This window comes from Scardinius erythrophthalmus, assembly GCF_964197995.2.
Source record: "Scardinius erythrophthalmus genome assembly, chromosome: 15".
Classification (NCBI taxonomy): Eukaryota; Metazoa; Chordata; class Actinopteri; order Cypriniformes; family Leuciscidae; genus Scardinius; species Scardinius erythrophthalmus.
Genome location: NC_138235.1, coordinates 1,689,428 through 1,716,634, shown reverse-complemented (window position 1 = coordinate 1,716,634; position 27,207 = coordinate 1,689,428). Strand labels below are relative to the sequence as shown.

General features: G+C 42.0%; 1 protein-coding gene across 1 annotated transcript in view; it reads left to right on the top strand.

Annotated features, from left to right (window-relative positions):
- samhd1 (SAM domain and HD domain 1) overlaps positions 1–26,831 on the top strand; it is a 36,016-nt gene extending 9,185 nt beyond the window's left edge. The window contains exons 7-16 of the mRNA XM_081386152.1: positions 618–767; positions 1,089–1,189; positions 1,275–1,383; positions 17,189–17,280; positions 17,372–17,487; positions 17,615–17,754; positions 19,861–19,950; positions 21,356–21,460; positions 22,753–22,890; positions 25,626–26,831. Of these exons, the coding sequence (XP_081242278.1) occupies positions 618–767; positions 1,089–1,189; positions 1,275–1,383; positions 17,189–17,280; positions 17,372–17,487; positions 17,615–17,754; positions 19,861–19,950; positions 21,356–21,460; positions 22,753–22,890; positions 25,626–25,820 (1,236 nt within the window). The 3' untranslated portion in view covers positions 25,821–26,831. The remainder of the gene's footprint in view (positions 1–617; positions 768–1,088; positions 1,190–1,274; positions 1,384–17,188; positions 17,281–17,371; positions 17,488–17,614; positions 17,755–19,860; positions 19,951–21,355; positions 21,461–22,752; positions 22,891–25,625) is intronic.
- The last annotated feature ends 376 nt before the right edge of the window (positions 26,832–27,207 follow it).

Below are 27,207 nucleotides of genomic sequence, written 5' to 3'. Positions count from 1 at the left end.
GGACATTATGGAATTAAGATTATATGTTATGATTGTACTGTACAATTAAATACAATCGATGCTGAGTCTGCAGTCTGAACACTTTACCTCAGAGCGTCCGCTAACTGAATGAGTTGAGAATATCTCCTGAAAATCCGATAACATCAGCAGTTTTCATCCACGCTGCTGATTTATGTTAATGAGTGTAAAACTGAATGTATATCGCAGCACAGGGTGAAGTCATACATTAACGACGATTTGAGACAAATAAATGTAAATTTAATATAAAACTATGTAAATGGCGCGGCAGGATTGTGTACAAGGTCCTGAGCCGTAGCTGGGCGCCGCAGGGCCGCCGGTGTGTGTGTGTACACTGATAGAGAATAATGTGTTCGAGACGCGGCGCTTCTCGTCCGGTGTGCGACCCCCTTTAGACTCCAGTTCCAGAGAGTCTTTATTTGTTTCTTGATGTTTGGCACAAGTGTGATGTGACCCTTCAGCTGGTTTAGTTGGAGAGCGAGGCAAGCGAAGGTTCATGTGCTCAACAGGCCGATGACAGACGGTGGCCACACGGACTCCTTTAGCACTGTGCAGGTTTATCTTACATCACTGACTGACAGATGTTTTCTGCCCTGCAGCACGAGACTGCCTCGGTCCAGATGTTTGACCACCTGGTGAAGGTCAACAATCTCGAGGCGGCCATGACACATCATGGGCTGAGACTTCCAGATGACCTGATTTTCATCAAGGAGCAGATCGCCGGACCTAACTCTGTGTTGGACCGCTCGGTACGTTAGTGAGCCGTCATTCGGGCTGAGTGTTGTGTCTGCTGCACCATATAATACCCTGTTAATGTGATGTAAGACATGAAACAAAGATAAATCACGACTTTAGCACTAGTGTAGTGTTTTTGTATGAACATTTATGCCAAATGTTTTTGAAACAAAACAATCTTGTTGAATTTCACTAATTGAAAAGTATGCATTGCAATAACCTTGCTTACATTTTAATGTGTTGTATTTTTAGGGCTTGCGTTTTTATGGACTGAAATTCAACATGGTTGTATATTTAAGATTCACACACAGCGTTTGTTTCTTCTAACCCTGCAGTGGCCGTACAAGGGCAGGCCGATGGAGAAATCATTCCTGTACGAGATAGTTGCAAACAAGAGAAATGGCATCGATGTGGATAAGTGGGACTATTTCGCCAGGTAAGAAGGATCGCTGCAGGCTAATGACGATGATCGTTTTCTAATCTTAATTCAGCTGAATGAAAACGTGTGGTGTTCCGGACAGGGATTGCTACCACCTGGGGATCCAGAATAACTTCGACTATCAGCGCTTCCTCAAGTTTGCACGGGTGTGTGAAGTGAGAGGAAAGAAGCACATTTGCACAAGAGACAAGGTACGGTTTGGGTTCTTACTGACCGAGTGTGTGTTCATTGATTTAGTGCATGTGATTTTAAATTGAACTTCTACTCATTAGGATACAATTTACCAAAAAATGTTTACCAAGATATATTTATTCTTCTCATTTTTTCCACTATTGGGGCTCATGGAGAAGGCTTGTCCTGCCCTGACATGTGATTTTTACAGCTGCTTATAAACATATTAATGGCTGAAGTGTCATTACACTCTATTCAGCACAAACAGGGCTACCATACTATGTACATATGTTTGTACATGTTTGTATTTTGGAGAAAATAACGTTTATGCCTGGGTCCCCTAATGAGCCATTCAGTCAGGTGTGTGAGAGATATTATATCTGTGCATCATTAAATGTGAGCGAATGTTTGACTATTCTTTTTAACTCTTTAATGAAAATAATGTCGAAGTCAGTGAGAATAATCAAATGTAACTATTATGTCAGGTAAATGTATCATGCCAGTTTCATAATCAATTCAAAGATAATCGACACAAAACATCAAATGCTCTGGAATTAAGAGAAGAGATGCAAACCCAACATTAAGAAATACATGATGCTAAGAGTCTCACTCTCAGCCTCACGGGCTAATCTGAAATACAGAAAGGCCCCGATCTTCTCGTTGCATTTCATTATAGAGACAGACCACCTTCCTTTTTGTGCCAGATATCTCTAAACTCTTAAAAACCTTATTATCTTTTGTTTTACCTATTTTGAAATTAGACATTTGTACCAGTCGCACTGAGACATTTCAAATGATACCAAACATGTATAATACTCTAATTATCCACTTCAAACCGTGTGTATTTGTGGGTGATTTTCATGTGGTCTCAGCATGAGAGGGGGGAGATGTGTTCTGAGTAGGGGTGGCTCGATACCACTTTTTCATGTCCGATACCGATACCACACAATTGAGTATCTGTCGATACCGATACCGATACAATACCATATATTTTTTTCTTAATTAAGCTAATAACACATTTGTCAGGAGGATGCACTGTGTGCTTAACCTAGCCATCTAAAAAGCATCATGCTCAAACAGTGCAATAAATGTTCCACTTTCCTAAAGGAAGAAATAAGTAGCCCACAACATGACTCGGTTGTGCAATACTGCTGCTTAATTTTTATTAAAACAATTTTTAAACAGAACTTGTAGCAGCATTTTTAATTATTCAGCGCCATTCAATTAATGAAATTTAAAGTGCAACTGTGCAAATAAAACCAAAATTATAATTCCAGTGCCAAAAACTGGATGTAACACAAAACTCTTATGTAGTCATAATAATAGGGCTGTACCCGACTATTCGAATATTCGTTCGGTGGGTTGGTATTCGATTTGAGAATTTGACATTCGAATATTCGTGTTTTTTTTTTTTTTTGCACATGGCATCCCCCTCGAAATGGTTCTCATTCGCGCTTGAATATGTTCAACACTATAAAATCTGACGAAATATGGACACACTAGACGAGACACGTTCAGAATGAATAAACTTTTAATAAACTACAGAACAGCGCGAGTGGGAAGCGGTGCGCCTCACGCGGGCGGGGCTTATATACTCCGAGAACTCTTTTTTACAACTATCTTATAAAGCCTAGACATTTTTAATATGGACAGTTGAAGGAACCCAACCTCGTTATTTGATGCTTCTTGGCCAGTTGGCCTACTAAAGTGTTCCTGCAACGGGAGTATCCTCTAGCTAGAGCGCAGAACAGTGGAGTTTGTAAGGACAGAAGTGCATGCCTGCGAGCTTGTATTTTGGGTTAAGCTGCATTGCTTTGACATTGTGGAAAATAGAATAATAGAAATAAAATGTATTAAGCTTTTTACCCCTTTGCGTCTCAAATGGTGAGTTCAAATGTTAATTTCCTTTGTTCTCTCAGAGAGTAGCTCTCTCTTCCAGTTCTTCCAGTCTACCGTGTACAGCCCGTCGAAAACAAGAACGGCCATTGCATAACAACGTCAGCTGTCCTGAGGCTTCCTACACCGTAAACTAAACACAGTAACGAACAATGACGGCGATTTCACCATATCAGTGCGAGGGCGAGTCCGATGATGAAACATTGGAAGAACTAGTTATTCAACCCGAACCTCCATCGGGACGACTCGAGCAGGACTCATGTTGCAACTGTAATTCCTCCCCATCAGCATTAACAAGTGCATGTCCATCAACAAACCCATTATTTTACTTATAGGCCTACTTATTTATTTAACGAGTATTTTTGTAATTTATTGCGGACGGTGAACATGTGAAAACTGTATCAATAACAGTGCATGTATGCAATACATTAGCCGAGCTCTAGCGTGAATGATCTGATGTGAATGACTGATGTAACATAAACGTTGGTAAAACAAATCTTTCCTCAAAGTAGTGAGAACGACAGACAATCTGCATTAATAGACAGTTATAGGTGATAGTGGCCCACAGCTGATCAGCAGAAGTATTTCAGTAAGACAGTGATAACGTGAGTTAACCAGTTAGCAGGAGACCTACACAATATACAACTCAAAACACCATCTTTCAAGAGCAAGCGGTTTGCGAATCCTGCATTGAGCTCTGAGATTTGAGAAGCAGTCGTCAGTGAAATAAAGGGAACAGCAAAAGTTTAGGATTTTACTGCTGTAGTATCGTGGTAAAGATGAACTTTAACCTCTGATTCTCCACATGCTCGTCTTTGGGCAGTGAATAAAAACTGGCTTTACCTTCACATTATAGAGCACAGCGTCTCCTGGACATGATGCTCTTCAGTGTCCACAGGATCAGCTGCTGGTTTGAGGTTCGAGTTTTCCCGGGTGTCTGCGCGCGCAATAAGTGGGCGGGCAATATGCTAATGTTTCGTCTTGACGTCACAACGAAGCGGCTTATGACTCGTTTGAAAAACTATTCATTTCATTGACTCAGAGTTGACTCTTACTTTTGAAAGACAATAACTTAATATATGGTGCACTTTCAGATTTAAAACTTTGCAGGATGTTTTCATTCACTTAGAGCTGTTACACACTACACGAAAGGTCATTCACTTAGAGCTGTGTTACACACTACATGAAAGGTCGTTCACTTAGAGCTGTTACACACTACATGAAAGGTCGTTCACTTAGAGCTGTTACACACTACACGAAAGGTCATTCACTTAGAGCTGTGTTACACACTACATGAAAGGTCGTTCACTTAGAGCTGTTACACACTACATGAAAGGTCATTCACTTAGAGCTGTGTTACACACTACATGAAAGGTCGTTCACTTAGAGCTGTTACACACTACATGAAAGGTCATTCACTTAGAGCTGTGTTACACACTACATGAAAGGTCATTCACTTAGAGCTGTTACACACTACATGAAAGGTCATTCACTTAGAGCTGTTACACACTACATGAAAGGTCGTTCACTTAGAGCTGTTACACACTACATGAAAGGTCATTCACTTAGAGCTGTGTTACACACTACATGAAAGGTCATTCACTTAGAGCTGTTACACACTACATGAAAGGTCGTTCACTTAGAGCTGTGTTACACACTACATGAAAGGTCGTTCACTTAGAGCTGTGTTACACACTACATGAAAGGTCGTTCACTTAGAGCTGTGTTACACACTACATGAAAGGTCGTTCACTTAGAGCTGTTACACACTACATGAAAGGTCGTTCACTTAGAGCTGTTACACACTACATGAAAGGTCGTTCACTTAGAGCTGTTACACACTACATGAAAGGTCGTTCACTTAGAGCTGTTACACACTACATGAAAGGTCATTCACTTAGAGCTGTGTTACACACTACATGAAAGGTCGTTCACTTAGAGCTGTTACACACTACATGAAAGGTCGTTCACTTAGAGCTGTTACACACTACATGAAAGGTCGTTCACTTAGAGCTGTTACACACTACATGAAAGGTCATTCACTTAGAGCTGTTACACACTACATGAAAGGTCATTCACTTAGAGCTGTGTTACACACTACATGAAAGGTCGTTCACTTAGAGCTGTGTTACACACTACACGAAAGGTCATTCACTTAGAGCTGTTACACACTACATGAAAGGTCGTTCACTTAGAGCTGTTACACACTACATGAAAGGTCGTTCACTTAGAGCTGTTACACACTACATGAAAGGTCGTTCACTTAGAGCTGTTACACACTACATGAAAGGTCATTCACTTAGAGCTGTGTTACACACTACATGAAAGGTCGTTCACTTAGAGCTGTTACACACTACATGAAAGGTCGTTCACTTAGAGCTGTTACACACTACATGAAAGGTCGTTCACTTAGAGCTGTTACACACTACATGAAAGGTCATTCACTTAGAGCTGTTACACACTACATGAAAGGTCATTCACTTAGAGCTGTGTTACACACTACATGAAAGGTCATTCACTTAGAGCTGTGTTACACACTACACGAAAGGTCGTTCACTTAGAGCTGTTACACACTACATGAAAGGTCGTTCACTTAGAGCTGTTACACACTACATGAAAGGTCATTCACTTAGAGCTGTGTTACACACTACACGAAAGGTCATTCACTTAGAGCTGTGTTACACACTACACGAAAGGTCATTCACTTAGAGCTGTGTTACACACTACATGAAAGGTCGTTCACTTAGAGCTGTTACACACTACATGAAAGGTCATTCACTTAGAGCTGTGTTACACACTACATGAAAGGTCGTTCACTTAGAGCTGTTACACACTACATGAAAGGTCATTCACTTAGAGCTGTGTTACACACTACATGAAAGGTCATTCACTTAGAGCTGTGTTACACACTACATGAAAGGTCGTTCACTTAGAGCTGTTACACTACATGAAAGGTCATTCACTTAGAGCTGTGTTACACACTACATGAAAGGTCGTTCACTTAGAGCTGTTACACACTACATGAAAGGTCATTCACTTAGAGCTGTGTTACACACTACATGAAAGGTCGTTCACTTAGAGCTGTTACACACTACATGAAAGGTCGTTCACTTAGAGCTGTGTTACACACTACATGAAAAGTCATTCACTTAGAGCTGTGTTACACACTACATGAAAGGTCATTCACTTAGAGCTGTTACACACTACATGAAAGGTCATTCACTTAGAGCTGTGTTACACACTACATGAAAGGTCGTTCACTTAGAGCTGTGTTACACACTACATGAAAGGTCGTTCACTTAGAGCTGTGTTACACACTACATGAAAGGTCATTCACTTAGAGCTGTTACACACTACATGAAAGGTCATTCACTTAGAGCTGTTACACACTACATGAAAGGTCATTCACTTAGAGCTGTTACACACTACATGAAAGGTCGTTCACTTAGAGCTGTTACACACTACATGAAAGGTCATTCACTTAGAGCTGTGTTACACACTACACGAAAGGTCATTCACTTAGAGCTGTGTTACACACTACATGAAAGGTCGTTCACTTAGAGCTGTTACACACTACATGAAAGGTCATTCACTTAGAGCTGTGTTACACACTACATGAAAGGTCGTTCACTTAGAGCTGTTACACACTACATGAAAGGTCGTTCACTTAGAGCTGTTACACACTACATGAAAGGTCATTCACTTAGAGCTGTGTTACACACTACATGAAAGGTCGTTCACTTAGAGCTGTTACACACTACATGAAAGGTCATTCACTTAGAGCTGTGTTACACACTACATGAAAGGTCGTTCACTTAGAGCTGTTACACACTACATGAAAGGTCGTTCACTTAGAGCTGTGTTACACACTACATGAAAGGTCATTCACTTAGAGCTGTGTTACACACTACATGAAAGGTCATTCACTTAGAGCTGTTACACACTACATGAAAGGTCATTCACTTAGAGCTGTGTTACACACTACATGAAAGGTCGTTCACTTAGAGCTGTGTTACACACTACATGAAAGGTCGTTCACTTAGAGCTGTGTTACACACTACATGAAAGGTCGTTCACTTAGAGCTGTTACACACTACATGAAAGGTCATTCACTTAGAGCTGTTACACACTACATGAAAGGTCGTTCACTTAGAGCTGTGTTACACACTACATGAAAGGTCGTTCACTTAGAGCTGTGTTACACACTACATGAAAGGTCGTTCACTTAGAGCTGTGTTACACACTACATGAAAGGTCGTTCACTTAGAGCTGTGTTACACACTACATGAAAGGTCATTCACTTAGAGCTGTTACACACTACATGAAAGGTCATTCACTTAGAGCTGTTACACACTACATGAAAGGTCGTTCACTTAGAGCTGTGTTACACACTACATGAAAGGTCGTTCACTTAGAGCTGTTACACACTACATGAAAGGTCGTTCACTTAGAGCTGTTACACACTACACGAAAGGTCATTCACTTAGAGCTGTGTTACACACTACATGAAAGGTCGTTCACTTAGAGCTGTTACACACTACATGAAAGGTCATTCACTTAGAGCTGTGTTACACACTACATGAAAGGTCGTTCACTTAGAGCTGTTACACACTACATGAAAGGTCATTCACTTAGAGCTGTGTTACACACTACATGAAAGGTCATTCACTTAGAGCTGTTACACACTACATGAAAGGTCATTCACTTAGAGCTGTTACACACTACATGAAAGGTCGTTCACTTAGAGCTGTTACACACTACATGAAAGGTCATTCACTTAGAGCTGTGTTACACACTACATGAAAGGTCGTTCACTTAGAGCTGTTACACACTACATGAAAGGTCATTCACTTAGAGCTGTGTTACACACTACATGAAAGGTCGTTCACTTAGAGCTGTTACACACTACATGAAAGGTCGTTCACTTAGAGCTGTTACACACTACATGAAAGGTCGTTCACTTAGAGCTGTTACACACTACATGAAAGGTCATTCACTTAGAGCTGTGTTACACACTACACGAAAGGTCGTTCACTTAGAGCTGTTACACACTACATGAAAGGTCGTTCACTTAGAGCTGTTACACACTACATGAAAGGTCATTCACTTAGAGCTGTGTTACACACTACACGAAAGGTCATTCACTTAGAGCTGTGTTACACACTACACGAAAGGTCATTCACTTAGAGCTGTGTTACACACTACATGAAAGGTCGTTCACTTAGAGCTGTTACACACTACATGAAAGGTCATTCACTTAGAGCTGTGTTACACACTACATGAAAGGTCGTTCACTTAGAGCTGTTACACACTACATGAAAGGTCATTCACTTAGAGCTGTGTTACACACTACATGAAAGGTCATTCACTTAGAGCTGTGTTACACACTACATGAAAGGTCGTTCACTTAGAGCTGTTACACTACATGAAAGGTCATTCACTTAGAGCTGTGTTACACACTACATGAAAGGTCGTTCACTTAGAGCTGTTACACACTACATGAAAGGTCATTCACTTAGAGCTGTGTTACACACTACATGAAAGGTCGTTCACTTAGAGCTGTTACACACTACATGAAAGGTCGTTCACTTAGAGCTGTGTTACACACTACATGAAAGGTCATTCACTTAGAGCTGTGTTACACACTACATGAAAGGTCATTCACTTAGAGCTGTTACACACTACATGAAAGGTCATTCACTTAGAGCTGTGTTACACACTACATGAAAGGTCGTTCACTTAGAGCTGTGTTACACACTACATGAAAGGTCGTTCACTTAGAGCTGTGTTACACACTACATGAAAGGTCATTCACTTAGAGCTGTTACACACTACATGAAAGGTCATTCACTTAGAGCTGTTACACACTACATGAAAGGTCATTCACTTAGAGCTGTTACACACTACATGAAAGGTCGTTCACTTAGAGCTGTTACACACTACATGAAAGGTCATTCACTTAGAGCTGTGTTACACACTACACGAAAGGTCATTCACTTAGAGCTGTGTTACACACTACATGAAAGGTCGTTCACTTAGAGCTGTTACACACTACATGAAAGGTCATTCACTTAGAGCTGTGTTACACACTACATGAAAGGTCGTTCACTTAGAGCTGTTACACACTACATGAAAGGTCGTTCACTTAGAGCTGTTACACACTACATGAAAGGTCATTCACTTAGAGCTGTGTTACACACTACATGAAAGGTCGTTCACTTAGAGCTGTTACACACTACATGAAAGGTCATTCACTTAGAGCTGTGTTACACACTACATGAAAGGTCGTTCACTTAGAGCTGTTACACACTACATGAAAGGTCGTTCACTTAGAGCTGTGTTACACACTACATGAAAGGTCATTCACTTAGAGCTGTGTTACACACTACATGAAAGGTCATTCACTTAGAGCTGTTACACACTACATGAAAGGTCATTCACTTAGAGCTGTGTTACACACTACATGAAAGGTCGTTCACTTAGAGCTGTGTTACACACTACATGAAAGGTCGTTCACTTAGAGCTGTGTTACACACTACATGAAAGGTCGTTCACTTAGAGCTGTTACACACTACATGAAAGGTCATTCACTTAGAGCTGTTACACACTACATGAAAGGTCGTTCACTTAGAGCTGTGTTACACACTACATGAAAGGTCGTTCACTTAGAGCTGTGTTACACACTACATGAAAGGTCGTTCACTTAGAGCTGTGTTACACACTACATGAAAGGTCGTTCACTTAGAGCTGTGTTACACACTACATGAAAGGTCATTCACTTAGAGCTGTTACACACTACATGAAAGGTCATTCACTTAGAGCTGTTACACACTACATGAAAGGTCATTCACTTAGAGCTGTTACACACTACATGAAAGGTCATTCACTTAGAGCTGTTACACACTACATGAAAGGTCATTCACTTAGAGCTGTTACACACTACATGAAAGGTCGTTCACTTAGAGCTGTTACACACTACATGAAAGGTCGTTCACTTAGAGCTGTGTTACACACTACATGAAAGGTCGTTCACTTAGAGCTGTGTTACACACTACATGAAAGGTCGTTCACTTAGAGCTGTTACACACTACATGAAAGGTCATTCACTTAGAGCTGTGTTACACACTACATGAAAGGTCGTTCACTTAGAGCTGTTACACACTACATGAAAGGTCGTTCACTTAGAGCTGTGTTACACACTACATGAAAGGTCGTTCACTTAGAGCTGTTACACACTACATGAAAGGTCATTCACTTAGAGCTGTTACACACTACATGAAAGGTCATTCACTTAGAGCTGTTACACACTACATGAAAGGTCGTTCACTTAGAGCTGTTACACACTACATGAAAGGTCGTTCACTTAGAGCTGTGTTACACACTACATGAAAGGTCGTTCACTTAGAGCTGTGTTACACACTACATGAAAGGTCGTTCACTTAGAGCTGTGTTACACACTACATGAAAGGTCATTCACTTAGAGCTGTGTTACACACTACATGAAAGGTCGTTCACTTAGAGCTGTTACACACTACATGAAAGGTCATTCACTTAGAGCTGTGTTACACACTACATGAAAGGTCGTTCACTTAGAGCTGTTACACACTACATGAAAGGTCATTCACTTAGAGCTGTGTTACACACTACATGAAAGGTCATTCACTTAGAGCTGTGTTACACACTACATGAAAGGTCGTTCACTTAGAGCTGTTACACACTACATGAAAGGTCATTCACTTAGAGCTGTGTTACACACTACATGAAAGGTCGTTCACTTAGAGCTGTTACACACTACATGAAAGGTCGTTCACTTAGAGCTGTGTTACACACTACATGAAAGGTCGTTCACTTAGAGCTGTGTTACACACTACATGAAAGGTCATTCACTTAGAGCTGTTACACACTACATGAAAGGTCATTCACTTAGAGCTGTGTTACACACTACATGAAAGGTCGTTCACTTAGAGCTGTGTTACACACTACATGAAAGGTCGTTCACTTAGAGCTGTGTTACACACTACATGAAAGGTCATTCACTTAGAGCTGTTACACACTACATGAAAGGTCATTCACTTAGAGCTGTTACACACTACATGAAAGGTCGTTCACTTAGAGCTGTGTTACACACTACATGAAAGGTCGTTCACTTAGAGCTGTTACACACTACATGAAAGGTCATTCACTTAGAGCTGTGTTACACACTACATGAAAGGTCATTCACTTAGAGCTGTTACACACTACATGAAAGGTCGTTCACTTAGAGCTGTGTTACACACTACATGAAAGGTCGTTCACTTAGAGCTGTTACACACTACATGAAAGGTCGTTCACTTAGAGCTGTTACACACTACATGAAAGGTCATTCACTTAGAGCTGTGTTACACACTACATGAAAGGTCGTTCACTTAGAGCTGTTACACACTACATGAAAGGTCATTCACTTAGAGCTGTGTTACACACTACATGAAAGGTCGTTCACTTAGAGCTGTTACACACTACATGAAAGGTCATTCACTTAGAGCTGTGTTACACACTACATGAAAGGTCATTCACTTAGAGCTGTGTTACACACTACATGAAAGGTCGTTCACTTAGAGCTGTTACACACTACATGAAAGGTCATTCACTTAGAGCTGTTACACACTACATGAAAGGTCATTCACTTAGAGCTGTTACACACTACATGAAAGGTCATTCACTTAGAGCTGTTACACACTACATGAAAGGTCATTCACTTAGAGCTGTTACACACTACATGAAAGGTCATTCACTTAGAGCTGTGTTACACACTACATGAAAGGTCATTCACTTAGAGCTGTGTTACACACTACATGAAAGGTCGTTCACTTAGAGCTGTGTTACACACTACATGAAAGGTCGTTCACTTAGAGCTGTTACACACTACATGAAAGGTCGTTCACTTAGAGCTGTGTTACACACTACATGAAAGGTCGTTCACTTAGAGCTGTTACACACTACATGAAAGGTCATTCACTTAGAGCTGTTACACACTACATGAAAGGTCATTCACTTAGAGCTGTTACACACTACATGAAAGGTCATTCACTTAGAGCTGTTACACACTACATGAAAGGTCATTCACTTAGAGCTGTGTTACACACTACATGAAAGGTCATTCACTTAGAGCTGTTACACACTACATGAAAGGTCATTCACTTAGAGCTGTGTTACACACTACATGAAAGGTCATTCACTTAGAGCTGTGTTACACACTACATGAAAGGTCATTCACTTAGAGCTGTGTTACACACTACATGAAAGGTCATTCACTTAGAGCTGTGTTACACACTACATGAAAGGTCATTCACTTAGAGCTGTGTTACACACTACATGAAAGGTCATTCACTTAGAGCTGTGTTACACACTACATGAAAGGTCGTTCACTTAGAGCTGTGTTACACACTACATGAAAGGTCGTTCACTTAGAGCTGTTACACACTACATGAAAGGTCGTTCACTTAGAGGTGTTACACACTACATGAAAGGTCATTCACTTAGAGCTGTTACACACTACATGAAAGGTCATTCACTTAGAGCTGTGTTACACACTACATGAAAGGTCATTCACTTAGAGCTGTGTTACACACTACATGAAAGGTCGTTCACTTAGAGCTGTTACACACTACATGAAAGGTCATTCACTTAGAGCTGTGTTACACACTACATGAAAGGTCGTTCACTTAGAGCTGTGTTACACACTACATGAAAGGTCATTCACTTAGAGCTGTGTTACACACTACATGAAAGGTAATTCACTTAGAGCTGTTACACACTACATGAAAGGTCGTTCACTTAGAGCTGTTACACACTACATGAAAGGTCATTCACTTAGAGCTGTGTTACACACTACATGAAAGGTCATTCACTTACAGCTGTGTTACACACTACATGAAAGGTCGTTCACTTAGAGCTGTGTTACACACTACATGAAAGGTCGTTCACTTAGAGCTGTGTTACACACTACATGAAAGGTCGTTCACTTAGAGCTGTGTTACACACTACATGAAAGGTCGTTCACTTAGAGCTGTGTTACACACTACATGAAAGGTCGTTCACTTAGAGCTGTGTTACACACTACATGAAAGGTCGTTCACTTACAGCTGTGTTACACACTACATGAAAGGTCATTCACTTACAGCTGTGTTACACACTACATGAAAGGTCGTTCACTTAGAGCTGTGTTACACACTACATGAAAGGTCGTTCACTTAGAGCTGTGTTACACACTACATGAAAGGTCGTTCACTTAGAGCTGTGTTACACACTACATGAAAGGTCGTTCACTTAGAGCTGTTACACACTACATGAAAGGTCGTTCACTTAGAGCTGTGTTACACACTACATGAAAGGTCGTTCACTTAGAGCTGTGTTACACACTACATGAAAGGTCGTTCACTTAGAGCTGTGTTACACACTACATGAAAGGTCGTTCACTTAGAGCTGTGTTACACACTACATGAAAGGTCGTTCACTTAGAGCTGTGTTACACACTACATGAAAGGTCGTTCACTTAGAGCTGTGTTACACACTACATGAAAGGTCGTTCACTTAGAGCTGTGTTACACACTACATGAAAGGTCGTTCACTTAGAGCTGTGTTACACACTACATGAAAGGTCATTCACTTAGAGCTGTTACACACTACATGAAAGGTCGTTCACTTAGAGCTGTGTTACACACTACATGAAAGGTCGTTCACTTAGAGCTGTTACACACTACATGAAAGGTCGTTCACTTAGAGCTGTTACACACTACATGAAAGGTCGTTCACTTAGAGCTGTTACACACTACATGAAAGGTCGTTCACTTAGAGCTGTTACACACTACATGAAAGGTCGTTCACTTAGAGCTGTTACACACTACATGAAAGGTCGTTCACTTAGAGCTGTTACACACTACATGAAAGGTCGTTCACTTAGAGCTGTTACACACTACATGAAAGGTCGTTCACTTAGAGCTGTTACACACTACATGAAAGGTCGTTCACTTAGAGCTGTGTTACACACTACATGAAAGGTCGTTCACTTAGAGCTGTGTTACACACTACATGAAAGGTCGTTCACTTAGAGCTGTTACACACTACATGAAAGGTTGTTCACTTAGAGCTGTTACACACTACATGAAAGGTCATTCACTTAGAGCTGTTACACACTACATGAAAGGTCGTTCACTTAGAGCTGTGTTACGCACTACATGAAAGGTCGTTCACTTAGAGCTGTGTTACACACTACATGAAAGGTCATTCACTTAGAGCTGTGTTACACACTACATGAAAGGTCGTTCACTTAGAGCTGTGTTACACACTACATGAAAGGTCGTTCACTTAGAGCTGTGTTACACACTACATGAAAGGTCGTTCACTTAGAGCTGTGTTACACACTACATGAAAGGTCGTTCACTTAGAGCTGTTACACACTACATGAAAGGTCATTCACTTAGAGCTGTGTTACACACTACATGAAAGGTCGTTCACTTAGAGCTGTTACACACTACATGAAAGGTCATTCACTTAGAGCTGTGTTACACACTACATGAAAGGTCATTCACTTAGAGCTGTTACACACTACATGAAAGGTCGTTCACTTAGAGCTGTTACACACTACATGAAAGGTCATTCACTTAGAGCTGTGTTACACACTACATGAAAGGTCGTTCACTTAGAGCTGTGTTACACACTACATGAAAGGTCGTTCACTTAGAGCTGTGTTACACACTACATGAAAGGTCGTTCACTTAGAGCTGTTACACACTACATGAAAGGTCGTTCACTTAGAGCTGTGTTACACACTACATGAAAGGTCGTTCACTTAGAGCTGTGTTACACACTACATGAAAGGTCGTTCACTTAGAGCTGTTACACACTACATGAAAGGTCATTCACTTAGAGCTGTGTTACACACTACATGAAAGGTCGTTCACTTAGAGCTGTGTTACACACTACATGAAAGGTCGTTCACTTAGAGCTGTTACACACTACATGAAAGGTCATTCACTTAGAGCTGTTACACACTACATGAAAGGTCATTTTCAAAAATCCAGAATAGGGGCCTTTAATAGAGACCAGTGGCATTGATTCAATGCGTGACTCGCTGAGTTTTTCCCCGCGCTGCCGCTGATGCCATTCATGGTTAAAACCCTTCAACGTTAAAAGGGTGAGACGACAAATATTTCGCTTTCCTTGGACACGGCAACCTTTTCACGAATATACGCCTTGACCTCAAAGACAGACGCAGGTCATCAAAACAAGAAGGCTCTAGCCTTAAGAAAAAAGAAAGCACACGAATATCGTGGTTGTGTTCCTCTGCGGTCGGCTTGTCAGTAGCGCTGTACTACTATAGTTATCGCCACAGCCGTTAAAACCTGGGTCAATGACCCAACCAAATGGCCGGAGGTGTCGTTTCCAGACATATTTTGTTATCTGGTTGAATCTCCAGGTAAGACATCGCGGTAACATTAACATCCTTTTGTAAAACAGTGATCAGTAGTAGTTGCCGAGGGACTGTGCCGATGTTATCCCTAACTCACGGACTGCAGTCTGTACTGAGTGTAGACCTCGAACTATAGGATCGCGATTGGCTTATCAAGCGAGCCTTCAGCTGATAACGCTAATGTGAATGAGACATCCCTTATGAAAAACAACTATAGGAATACTATAGTATTTTGGGACAAAATATTATAGTAATCCTATAGGAATACTAAGTTATAGTATTTTGGGATACTATAGAAGTACTATAGAGGTATTACAGAACATCACAGAAGTATTATACACTACTATAGAAATCTTATAGGATTACTATAGTTCTTTTTCGTAAGGGATGTAGACAAATCTGGCTAATATGAGTACCCATTACTATATCACACAGGGGTCTACTCACACAGTAATCTCAAAAAAGAAAGCTCAAAAGCCATTTGTCCTCCTTTCCGGTTCTGTGTGTTTATTAGGAAGGATGTAGAACTTCAATTCATAATTTATTTGTTTATTGGCGGTACAGAAAAGGACACAGCAACTCTTCGGCATGATTGCCCCGTGTATTTCAATGAGCGCCAAGGCAATGTTCTCCCCCACGGGCTAAATTCACATCAGGTGACGGGGCGTTCCCAGACCGTCTGTATCTATAATGAGCTGACATTAGAACGACTGACATCTCTCTCTTTTCATGCAGATTACATAAACAGAAAAGTTTTCGTTTTGAATTAGATCATTTAAATGTAGACAATTGAATGTATATAAAGATATATTGTGATATATTCTCGTGTCTGCGTGACTAGTATCCGCTGAGGTTTGTTTCAGTTTAGAGACGTGCTCCAGAAAAACGTTAATGGAGACCAGGACGGCAGAAAGCACACCCTTTTTGTTTTCTTTGTTTTACAAAAGTGCAATGTTTTGAGTGCAAGTAGACACAAACAAAAGACCATTTACCGTTTAAAATGATGTATTGCTTTTATCTGTATGAAAAAGTCATTTTTGCTGCTGTATAGTAAACGTGTCTCAGGATGTCAACTGATATGTCTGTGATTGGCCACACTGCTCAACGCTGCAAAAACATCATCACGCTCTCCGGAGTGCAGACACAATACACACTGGTGCGTTTGCAAAATCTGTCTGTTAGTTAAAAACATGCTGTTGTTAGTTTAAACCGAGGGTGCACCCCATAGAACCGGGCCTGATCGGGTCAGTCGCGCTGGTAACGACTGAGACAAGTGTTCTGTGAGAGAATTACTGTGTACAGACGCCGTAAGCTCGTCAGTTTTAACTTTCACTTTGTGTAGTGAATACTTGACTGTGGTTTGAGATGGATCATGATCAATCTGGGGCAGGTTTGATGAACTGTTCACGGATCAGGCAGGATTTCAGCTAAGCAAAGAAACGTTCTGATATAGTGTTTTTAATTCTCTTTACTCTTCGCAGGAAGTTGGCAATCTCTACGACATGTTTCACACTCGCAACTGCCTCCATCGCCGGGCGTATCAACACAAAGTGGCCAACATCATCGAGACCATGTGTGTATTAGCATCGTTTAACAACTCATTCTTCAGGTTCCTGGCTTCCAGGTGGATTTCAGTGTTCTGTCATTGGCTGTTTTTGTGTCAGGATAACCGAGGCCTTTATAAAGGCTGATCCTCACATCCAAATCCAGGGCTCCTCTGGCAGAACATTCACGATCTCTACGGCTATAGACGACATGGAGGCCTACAGCAAACTCACAGGTAGATGATGGTCACGGGGTATCCCGAACCAGGTGTCAGCTCGGTCACGCTCATGAAAACACAATGCTGGATGAGTGATGGAATCAGGGTTGATTGGTTATTCATGAAAGAAAGTGTTTGTTTGTAGATAATATCTTTGAGCAGATTCTGTACTCGTCTGCGCCGGAGCTGGCTGAGGCTCGAGCCATCCTGCACAACATCGTCTGTAGACGGCTGTACAAGTGTGTGGGTCAGACCACGTCCGAGGCGCATGTGGACGTGTCACCGGTGAGTTCACAGCTTGGTTATGTAGCATAGATGTGGACTGGGACTAAAATTCCCCCAGAGCCTCACCACACACATCATATGTAGTAAAGTGTACTATCATACGGTCATCAAATCCTGTAAACTTCCATTTCAAGGTTCACTTGATATTCAGAAGCCACTCAAATGGGCCGTTTTGGGGGCGTTAACCTCTAAATTACTTGTATAATCTGATGTTGGCACTGACCGACCCATGAGTCGACCAGTGTCATGAACAAGCGTTTCTGCTTAGCGGTTCACTGGCTCATTAAATCACATGTTGGTCATTTGGATTGAGTATCAATGTCTTCACATCACGACCGGTTTCTTTTCACTCTAAGCCTGCTGTCATACATTGACTGTGTTTGGCATCTTCATCTGAATGTAAACAGCCAAGCTAACACACATCAATGATGCCATTCAAAAAAAAATCTCATTGTGACATGTTAGTGTGCGTTAGTGCGTTGTGGTCGTGTCTAGGTGCGGGATACGGCCCGGATCCGGCGGACTACATCATTCGTTGTGGTCCTGTCTAGGCCATAGTAGACTGTCAACAAAATATGGACGTAGTGTCCGTGACATCACCCGTAATGTTTCTGAAGAGTGTTTTTTCACCAAAGTGGGCGGAGCCAACCGTCGCCATCTTGGCGCGTCACTCCCGGATAACAGAAAATGATGGTCTATGTGTATGCTAGGTCAAAGAGATGTGTTTTTAGCCTAGCTTTGAACTGACAGAGTGTGTCTGCTTCCCGGACAATGGTAGGAAGACTGTTCCCGAGTTTTGGTGCTAAATAGGAGAAGGATCTACCGCCAGTCGATTTTGATATTCTAGGTATTATCAACTGGCCAGAATTTTGAGATCGCAATAGACGTGAAGTAGTGTTGTCAAAAGACCCGGTACTTCTGTACCAAGTCGGTACTAAAAAATTAAACCGTTATGGTACCAGCTTATCTTAAGTACCGGTGGTACCGAAGTACCAGATTAATCCAGTTCTTGATGCGCCACAGCTGATCGGTTGGTTTTTGTCACATGACCTGTTGAGGTGAGATGTTGAGATGTTTTCATCTCGCCGAGGCATAGCCTACATTTGAAATAATGAATTTGTTCGCGCAAAAAACGCGTTATGTAAACAGCCCCTAAAGTGGCATCGGGTGCGGTTGTATCGGGGCAGTTTCACGAGTACGAGTACATGAGAACAGTATCGGTGCATCCCTATTTATGTCATTAACAGTCCGTCAGAAAAGCAGTTCAAGGCTTATTCTTGGCTGGATAACTCTTAGTAGGTTTAAAAAGCCCTTTTAAAATTAAATATGAACACAGTTTTGGATTAAAAAAAATAGTCAAGTCAAATAAAACACGTTTATCTCCTGTATAGTTTGGTAAAAGTATTTTTTATACTAGTTTCCATCTTTGTAACCGTGATATACACTTTACTATATGTAAATTGAATCTAAATTAAGCTTTGGTACCGAGAACCGTGGATTTTCACTGGTATTGGTACCGAATTCTGAAATGTTGGTATTGTGACAACACCAACATGAAGGACTATAATGCGTTAAGAGCTCGCTCAAGCACTGGGGAGCTAAACCAAAAATGAAAATGACTCTCCCTCATGTCGTTCCAAACCCGTACGACCTTCGTTCATTTTCAGAACACAAATGATGATATTTCTGATGAAATCTGAGAGCTTTCTGTCCCTCCATTGACAGCAACGTCATTGCAACTTTCAAGGCCCAGAAAGCTAGTTAAAAACATGGATAAAATAGTCCATGTAACTACAGTGGTTCAACCTTAATATTATGAAGCGACGAGAACACTTTTTGACGCAAATGATGAGAGAATATTAAAATATCCTCATTGGTGTTTCGATGAACAAAAGTCGTATGGGTCTGGAATGACACGAGGGCGAGTAAATGATGACGATTTCATTGTTTGGGTGAACTAACCCTTTAACTCTGTTTTAGGGTTTCATGACACTCATGACTTCTACAGGAGAAAGGCCCAGGGAAAATACTCATTTTGTCTCTACAAGATGGGTGTGAGTTGTGTGTGCCGAGTGATGTGCTGATGATCACTGTGATCTCTTGCAGGAGAAGCTGCTGGACTGGGCGAAGGAAGTAGCTCGGTCCAAACCCAGTGGCACAGATGGAAACCTGATAGCGGAGGACTTCGTAGTTAGTGTATGTGGGAACATCTCATTGCTTTTCTCATTTTGTTTGTTCCTGTGAGGTAACAAATAGTTTTAAAATGACTGTTAAAGGGGAAGGGAACGTTCTGTTTTAGTCTTACCTTTTAAGACATATTTAAAACCAGTGGAGAAGTGCACGCTATTCATGTCAATTTCTTTCTTTTTTTATTGTGAAATGGCCAACCAGTCAGAAACTGCTGATTTAAGTCCTCGTGTCCTCTAGCGGTTGAGGTGTAAAACTCTGAGTTGCTCGCGGAGGAACATGTGATGGTCTGAGGCGTACCTGTGCTTACAGGCCTTCATTTTATCAGTCTAATGACGTCACAGCTGACAGCTCAAACTATAAATCATTATTATAAGCTTAACATTGTGAATCTGGATAAGGAGACAGTTAACCAACAGGTGTTGTGGACTGCAGATATAAGTACTATGTTGGTTGTGCTCTGTTTTTAATTGTTCAGATATTAGTCTCTCTCGCCTCGTTTACACTGTCAGTGAAATGTGACCCAAATTCGATTTATTTATTTTTGCTCATGTGACACAGATCGGATGTGTTCTGTCACCGTGTAAACAGGAAAAAAATGCATCCATTCGGATATTTCGAGATCGGTTTCAGGCCTCGTTCATATGTGGAAATAAATGTTCTGAGGCATTAGGCCATCTCTGCGGTTAATGACGAGAGCAACCCCGACATGCGTCTGCAAAGGGACGGATGGCCCGACGAAGCGTTGTGTCATCGTAGGAGAGGAATGTGGACACATAGACACAACATATCAAAGGTTGGCTTGCTCATCCTAACATTTCGGACCCACTGCTCCTCGCTAAAGCCGGCCACCATCTCATGAAAGTGCGTATCTATAGCAAGAATTTTATTTCTCGTGCCATTTACGCCAAAAATAGTTTTTGCATGCACATTATACGCAGTTTTCACGAGCATATACACTTTATGGCGTGTAATACGCACACACTCCACACCCCTAACCCTACCCAAGGGGTTTACAGAGCGTATCATGCACGCAAAAACTATTTTTGGCGTATAAATGGCACGAGAAATAAAATTAGTGGTATAGATACGCACTTTCATGAGATCGTGTTGTGTGTTCCCACCAGTCCCGAGATCTCTCTCGCACACAGTAACTGAAGCATGCGCCGGCTGCAATGACGTCCCTTCTCGTCCTCCTCCGCCTCATAATCATGCTGATGTTTGGCGAACTCTGCATATATCGCAGAGCTAGCATCAAGCATATTTCGCGTTCGTCCATCTGTGCAAGATCATGTAACCTTTTAAGCATGCGCAACGTTTCAGATAGTATGTCTGTGTGCTGTTTAAAGAGTGTAGTACAGCATGTCTAACTGTACTAAAAGTGTTTAGTCAGCTATCCTCATGTGTTCTTCAGGTCATTCACATGGATTATGGAATGAAGGAGAAAAACCCCATCAACAATGTCCATTTTTACTGCAAGAACGATCCCAGCAAAGCCATCAAGATCCGCAAGAAACAGGTAGGCAGACTTTCTCTCTCCAGATGTTCTCCAGATTGATCTTCCTCTTTAGTCCTGCTGAAGGGTGTGACGCCTGGCTGCGAGCTTATTTATACAGCACGTGTCATACACTATGGCAACTCAAAGTGCCTTACACAGAAAGGAATTAAAAGAGTGGAAAGATGATGCATAGATAAGCTTCTCATCTGGTATAACACCGGTGTATCATATTTTTCACAACTCCCCGTGTTACTGCGGTTTCCCCACGGAGATCACACTGTCTGGTGTTCTTTCGGTGCGCCTGAGATATCTATTGGACATCTCCGATGGACCCGATTTTTCCCTAAAATCGGACAGGAGGTTAGGTACAACATAATCAGGGATAGTCACTACTAAATATGACAAAAAAAATCAAATGACCAAACAAGTAGCATTTTCAGTCATCAGTTTTAGATTGTCCTGTGATCAGCGACCCTACAGAGGACGAGCCGTTTGGAGGATGGAGTCTTTTATCCTCAATAAACAAGCTACAGTTAGTCCAAAATGCAGCCGCTAGAGTTCTTACTAGATCAAGAAAATATGATCATATAACACCAATTTTATCATCACTACATTGGTTACCTATAAAGTCACGTATTAATTACAAGGTATTGCTACTGACTTCTAAAGCCCTAAACGAAATTCGAGGCTTTTGGTCATACCTAGGATATCCAGATCCACCAAAGGAGGGAGAGCATTTTCACATTTAGCTCCAAAACTCTGGAATAGCCTTCCTGATACTGTTCGTTGCTCAGACTCGCTCTCCCAGTTTAAAACTAGATTAAAGACGCATCTCTTCAGCCAGGCATTTATATAATATTCTTAATCTTACAGTTCAAACTACAATCCAGTCTCTACTTCATAAACGCCAGAGGAGAACTGGCCCCCGACTGAGCCTGGGTTCTCCCAAGGTTTTTTTTTTTCTCCATTAGGTCACCTGATGGAGTTTTAGGACACCATTAGGTCACCTGATGGAGTTTTCGGTTCCTTGCCACTGTTGCCTTTGGCTTGCTCAGTTGGGGATATTTTAGGGATATTTAATTTTAATTTTATCAATCAATAAATTCCACTAGAAACAAACCTAGTTGTATTATTTTAATTTAATACTGTGAAGCTGCTTTGATACAATCTGTATTGTGAAAGCGCTAAATACACTTGACTTTTCTGTACAGTGTATTTCCACAAATACAAACATAAATGTCTAGAAAGTTGATTATGAATTAATTTCCATGTTAATTTGAATGAGAACTGAGAGTCTGTATTCCTGATGACAGGTGTCCAAACTCCTGCCGGAGCAGTTCGCTGAGCAGCTGATCCGGGTTTTCTGTAAGAAGACGGATGACAAGAGTCTGGAAGCTGCTAAGAAGTACTTTGTGCAGTGGTGCATGGACAGCAACTTCACCAAACCGCAGGTGAGAGCCCCTGGCGGTCGCGTGTGCAGGTCACCTGTCTGCATCCACAGCTTTGTGTCAATTAATTTACATTTTAATTCTTTTGAATTGCTCATTCAGTTCAGATTGTTATTTTCAAATTCAGCAGACAATCTATTACTCAGTTTATGGACACTTATTACATGGCTTGGTTGAATTCTAATGTAGAATGCGGTGTGTTATTTCTTGATATCAGACCGCTGCGAAGTATATCAGACCGCTGCGAAGTATATCAGACCGCTGCGAAGTATATCAGACCGCTGCGAAGTATATCAGACCGCTGCGAAGTATATCAGACCGCTGCGAAGTATAACAGACCGCTGCGAAGTATATCAGACCGCTGCGAAGTATAACAGACCGCTGCGAAGTATAACAGACCGCTGCGAAGTGTATCAGACCGCTGCGAAGTATATCAGACCGCTGCGAAATATATCAGACCGCTGCGAAGTGTATCAGACCGCTGCGAAGTATAACAGACCGCTGCGAAGTATATCAGACCGCTGCGAAGTATATCAGACCGCTGCGAAGTATATCAGACCGCTGCGAAGTATATCAGACCGCTGCGAAGTATAACAGACCGCTGCGAAGTGTATCAGACCGCTGCGAAGTGTATCAGACCGCTGCGAAATATATCAGACCGCTGCGAAGTATATCAGACCGCTGCGAAGTGTATCAGACCGCTGCGAAGTATAACAGACCGCTGCGAAGTATATCAGACCGCTGCGAAGTATATCAGACCGCTGCGAAGTATATCAGACCGCTGCGAAGTATATCAGACCGCTGCGAAGTATATCAGACCGCTGCGAAGTATAACAGACCGCTGCGAAGTATATCAGACCGCTGCGAAGTATATCAGACCGCTGCGAAGTATATCAGACCGCTGCGAAGTATATCAGACCGCTGCGAAGTATAACAGACCGCTGCGAAGTATAACAGACCGCTGCGAAGTATAACAGACCGCTGCGAAGTATAACAGACCGCTGCGAAGTATATCAGACCGCTGCGAAGTATATCAGACCGCTGCGAAGTATATCAGACCGCTGCGAAGTATATCAGACCGCTGCGAAGTATATCAGACCGCTGCGAAGTATATCAGACCGACCGCTGCGAAGTATATCAGACCGACCGCTGCGAAGTATATCAGACCGACCGCTGCGAAGTATATCAGACCGCTGCGAAGTATATCAGACCGCTGCGAAGTATATCAGACCGCTGCGAAGTATATCAGACCGCTGCGAAGTATATCAGACCGCTGCGAAGTATATCAGACCGCTGCGAAGTATATCAGACCGCTGCGAAGTATAACAGACCGCTGCGAAGTATAACAGACCGCTGCGAAGTATATCAGACCGCTGCGAAGTATATCAGACCGCTGCGAAGTATATCAGACCGCTGCGAAGTATATCAGACCGCTGCGAAGTATATCAGACCGCTGCGAAGTATATCAGACCGCTGCGAAGTATATCAGACCGCTGCGAAGTATATCAGACCGCTGCGAAGTATATCAGACCGACCGCTGCGAAGTATATCAGACCGCTGCGAAGTATATCAGACCGCTGCGAAGTATATCAGACCGCTGCGAAGTATATCAGCCCGCTGCGAAGTATATCAGCCCGCCCGGAAGTATATCAGACCGCCGCGAAGTATATCAGACCGCCGCGAAGTATAACAGACCGCCGCGAAGTATATCAGACCGCCGCGAAGTATATCAGACCGCCGCGAAGTATATCAGACCGCCGCGAAGTATATCAGACCGCCGCGAAGTATATCAGACCGCCGCGAAGTATATCAGACCGCCGCGAAGTATATCAGACCGCCGCGAAGTATATCAGACCGCCGCGAAGTATATCAGACCGCCGCGAAGTATATCAGACCGCCGCGAAGTATATCAGACCGCCGCGAAGTATATCAGACCGCCGCGAAGTATATCAGACCGCTGCGAAGTATAACAGACCGCTGCGAAGTATAACAGACCGCTGCGAAGTATATCAGACCGCTGCGAAGTATAACACACCGTTGCCATGAAAAACAGCGCGTTGCTATGGACGCGGAACGGACTATTTTCTTTGGCGGAAGCAATACATTCGTTTTTAAATCAATAAACTCCTTTTTAAATCAATAATTCGTGTCAAATTATTTATTTATTTTGTAGGTAGCCATGTAATAAGCGGGATAATGTATAGAGAGGCGGTCGTTATAGCGAATAACAAGCCCTTCAGGATGATTCAAGCTCCGCTTTCGCGTCGGGGTCCTGTTCAGCCTGTCGGGGTTCTTATTCGCTATAACGACCGCATCTCTATACATTATCCCTTACGTGTGTGTGTGTGTGGACTGTGAACGTGTGTGTGTGTGGACTGATCCTGTAGGCGTCAGGTATCGGGTGAACGTGTGTGTGTGTGTGGACTGATCCTGTGGGCGTCAGGTATCGTGTGTGTGTGGACTGATCTGATCCTGTAGGCGTCAGGTAACGGGTGAACGTGTGTGTGTGTGTGTGTGTGTGTGTGTGTGTGTGTGTGTGTGTGTGTGTGTGGACTGATCCTGTAGGCGTCGGGTAACGGGTAACGGGTGAACGTGTGTGTGTGTGTGTGTGTGTGTGTGTGTGTGTGTGTGTGTGTGTGTGTGTGTGTGTGTGTGTGTGTGTGTGTGTGTGTGTGTGTGTGTGTGTGGACTGATCCTGTAGGCGTCGGGTAACGGGTGAACGTGTGTGTGTGTTCCAGGATGGAGATGTAATCGCCCCAGAGCTCACGCCGCTCAAGCGGGACTGGCACACACTGGAGCGGGACGACAGCGACAGCGAGGTCGATGACAGCAGTGAAGGCGAGCGTCCGGGAGGTAGAGATCAAACGCCCAAGAAGACTGGACGCAGTGTGAAAGTGAACCTTTTTCAAGCTCAGGGAGAAAGCAAGCTCTGAAAACTGGCCTTGGCTCTGAGGGATCTCAAACAGCCAAGCTTTCTTACTGAGGGTAACTGAGGAGATCAGCTCAGTCAATCCAAGTGTTTTCAAACTTCATTTAAATGGTATTTTCCTCTTGAGTTTTATTTTCAGCTTTCATATCATGTTCTTTATCAGGGTTTTAATGCAGGTCACCCCTCTGACACCGAGACGCTTTATCATTCGCTCCAGAATGAACGATCATGTCTCTCTCCACTATCATGCTTTCATGCAGGGGGAAGGTCAATGCTTTTTGGCATTCTTTTGTTAAGTTTTATTTATTTAAAAAGTTTTATTAGGGACTCTCTGTTACTTGTTTATTTTGTTGAACAGCCCTCGGCTCACACATGCTCGTTTTCATTATACTGGGTCTTTTCTCCAATGTGATGACAATGGATATTTTATACATCTATATTTGAGCAGAATGTTTTTTATGACTTGAAATACTTTATATAACAGTAGTGGATGTTGCTGGTATGACCCTTTTGTTCTCAGCGATTTTCTTGGATCTTATTTCAAATGTTCTCATCTTATCAATACTGGGCTTTGCTGTAAACCAAAATCTCCATGATTGTGTTGTGCTTGGTTGAACTCATTTAAGTCTGTTGAAATATTTCATCACAGCACAATCACATCAAGTCAGTTGTACTGAAAAAGGAAAGAAAGAAAAAAGAAAGAAAGAAGTAACAATGTATGTTGTGCATGGAGATTTTTCTGATGTAGTGTTGAATCAATGCAAACTCCATCAGCATCTCAGGATTCCTGCGCAGCATACAAATAAAAGTGGCTTTCCAGCGAAAGGGTTAAAAGGGCAATGCACAGAGAAAGTCTGATTCTTCTCTAGCAGGCTTTGTGTGTTGGTAGTGTTCTATATTCATTTATGTTCATGATATATTTATGCTTTTGCTTTGTGATGTGATTTCTCTGGTGGATGTACAGTACAGAAGAGAATAAGCTTGTGATTCACTAAGTAAAGGACTGAGTGAGATGAATAATGTGTCTGTCCCAGATTTGGCAGTAAAGCGCTACACTGACATTCACTTCTGTAATTCCCCACTAATGGCTGTTTAGATTTCATCAAATATCTGATAGTTTTAAAATGGTCACGACATGAAAATTCTGTATTTTTCGGGCCAGACGAGTAATTTAGCAATGTCAATTTATAAAGAAAGACTACGCGCCTGCACACATACATATATTTAAACGCGCATAACGATAGACTAAACACATAGTATGCATGTGTACGCGTCACAGATTCACGTTTTTGAGGTTTACACGGTGATAACGGTTTTAAAATATTATGGAAATAATATGGAACCGATTTCAAAGTTTGCGTTCTCGAGCTCCAAACACTGTTGTTGTGCAA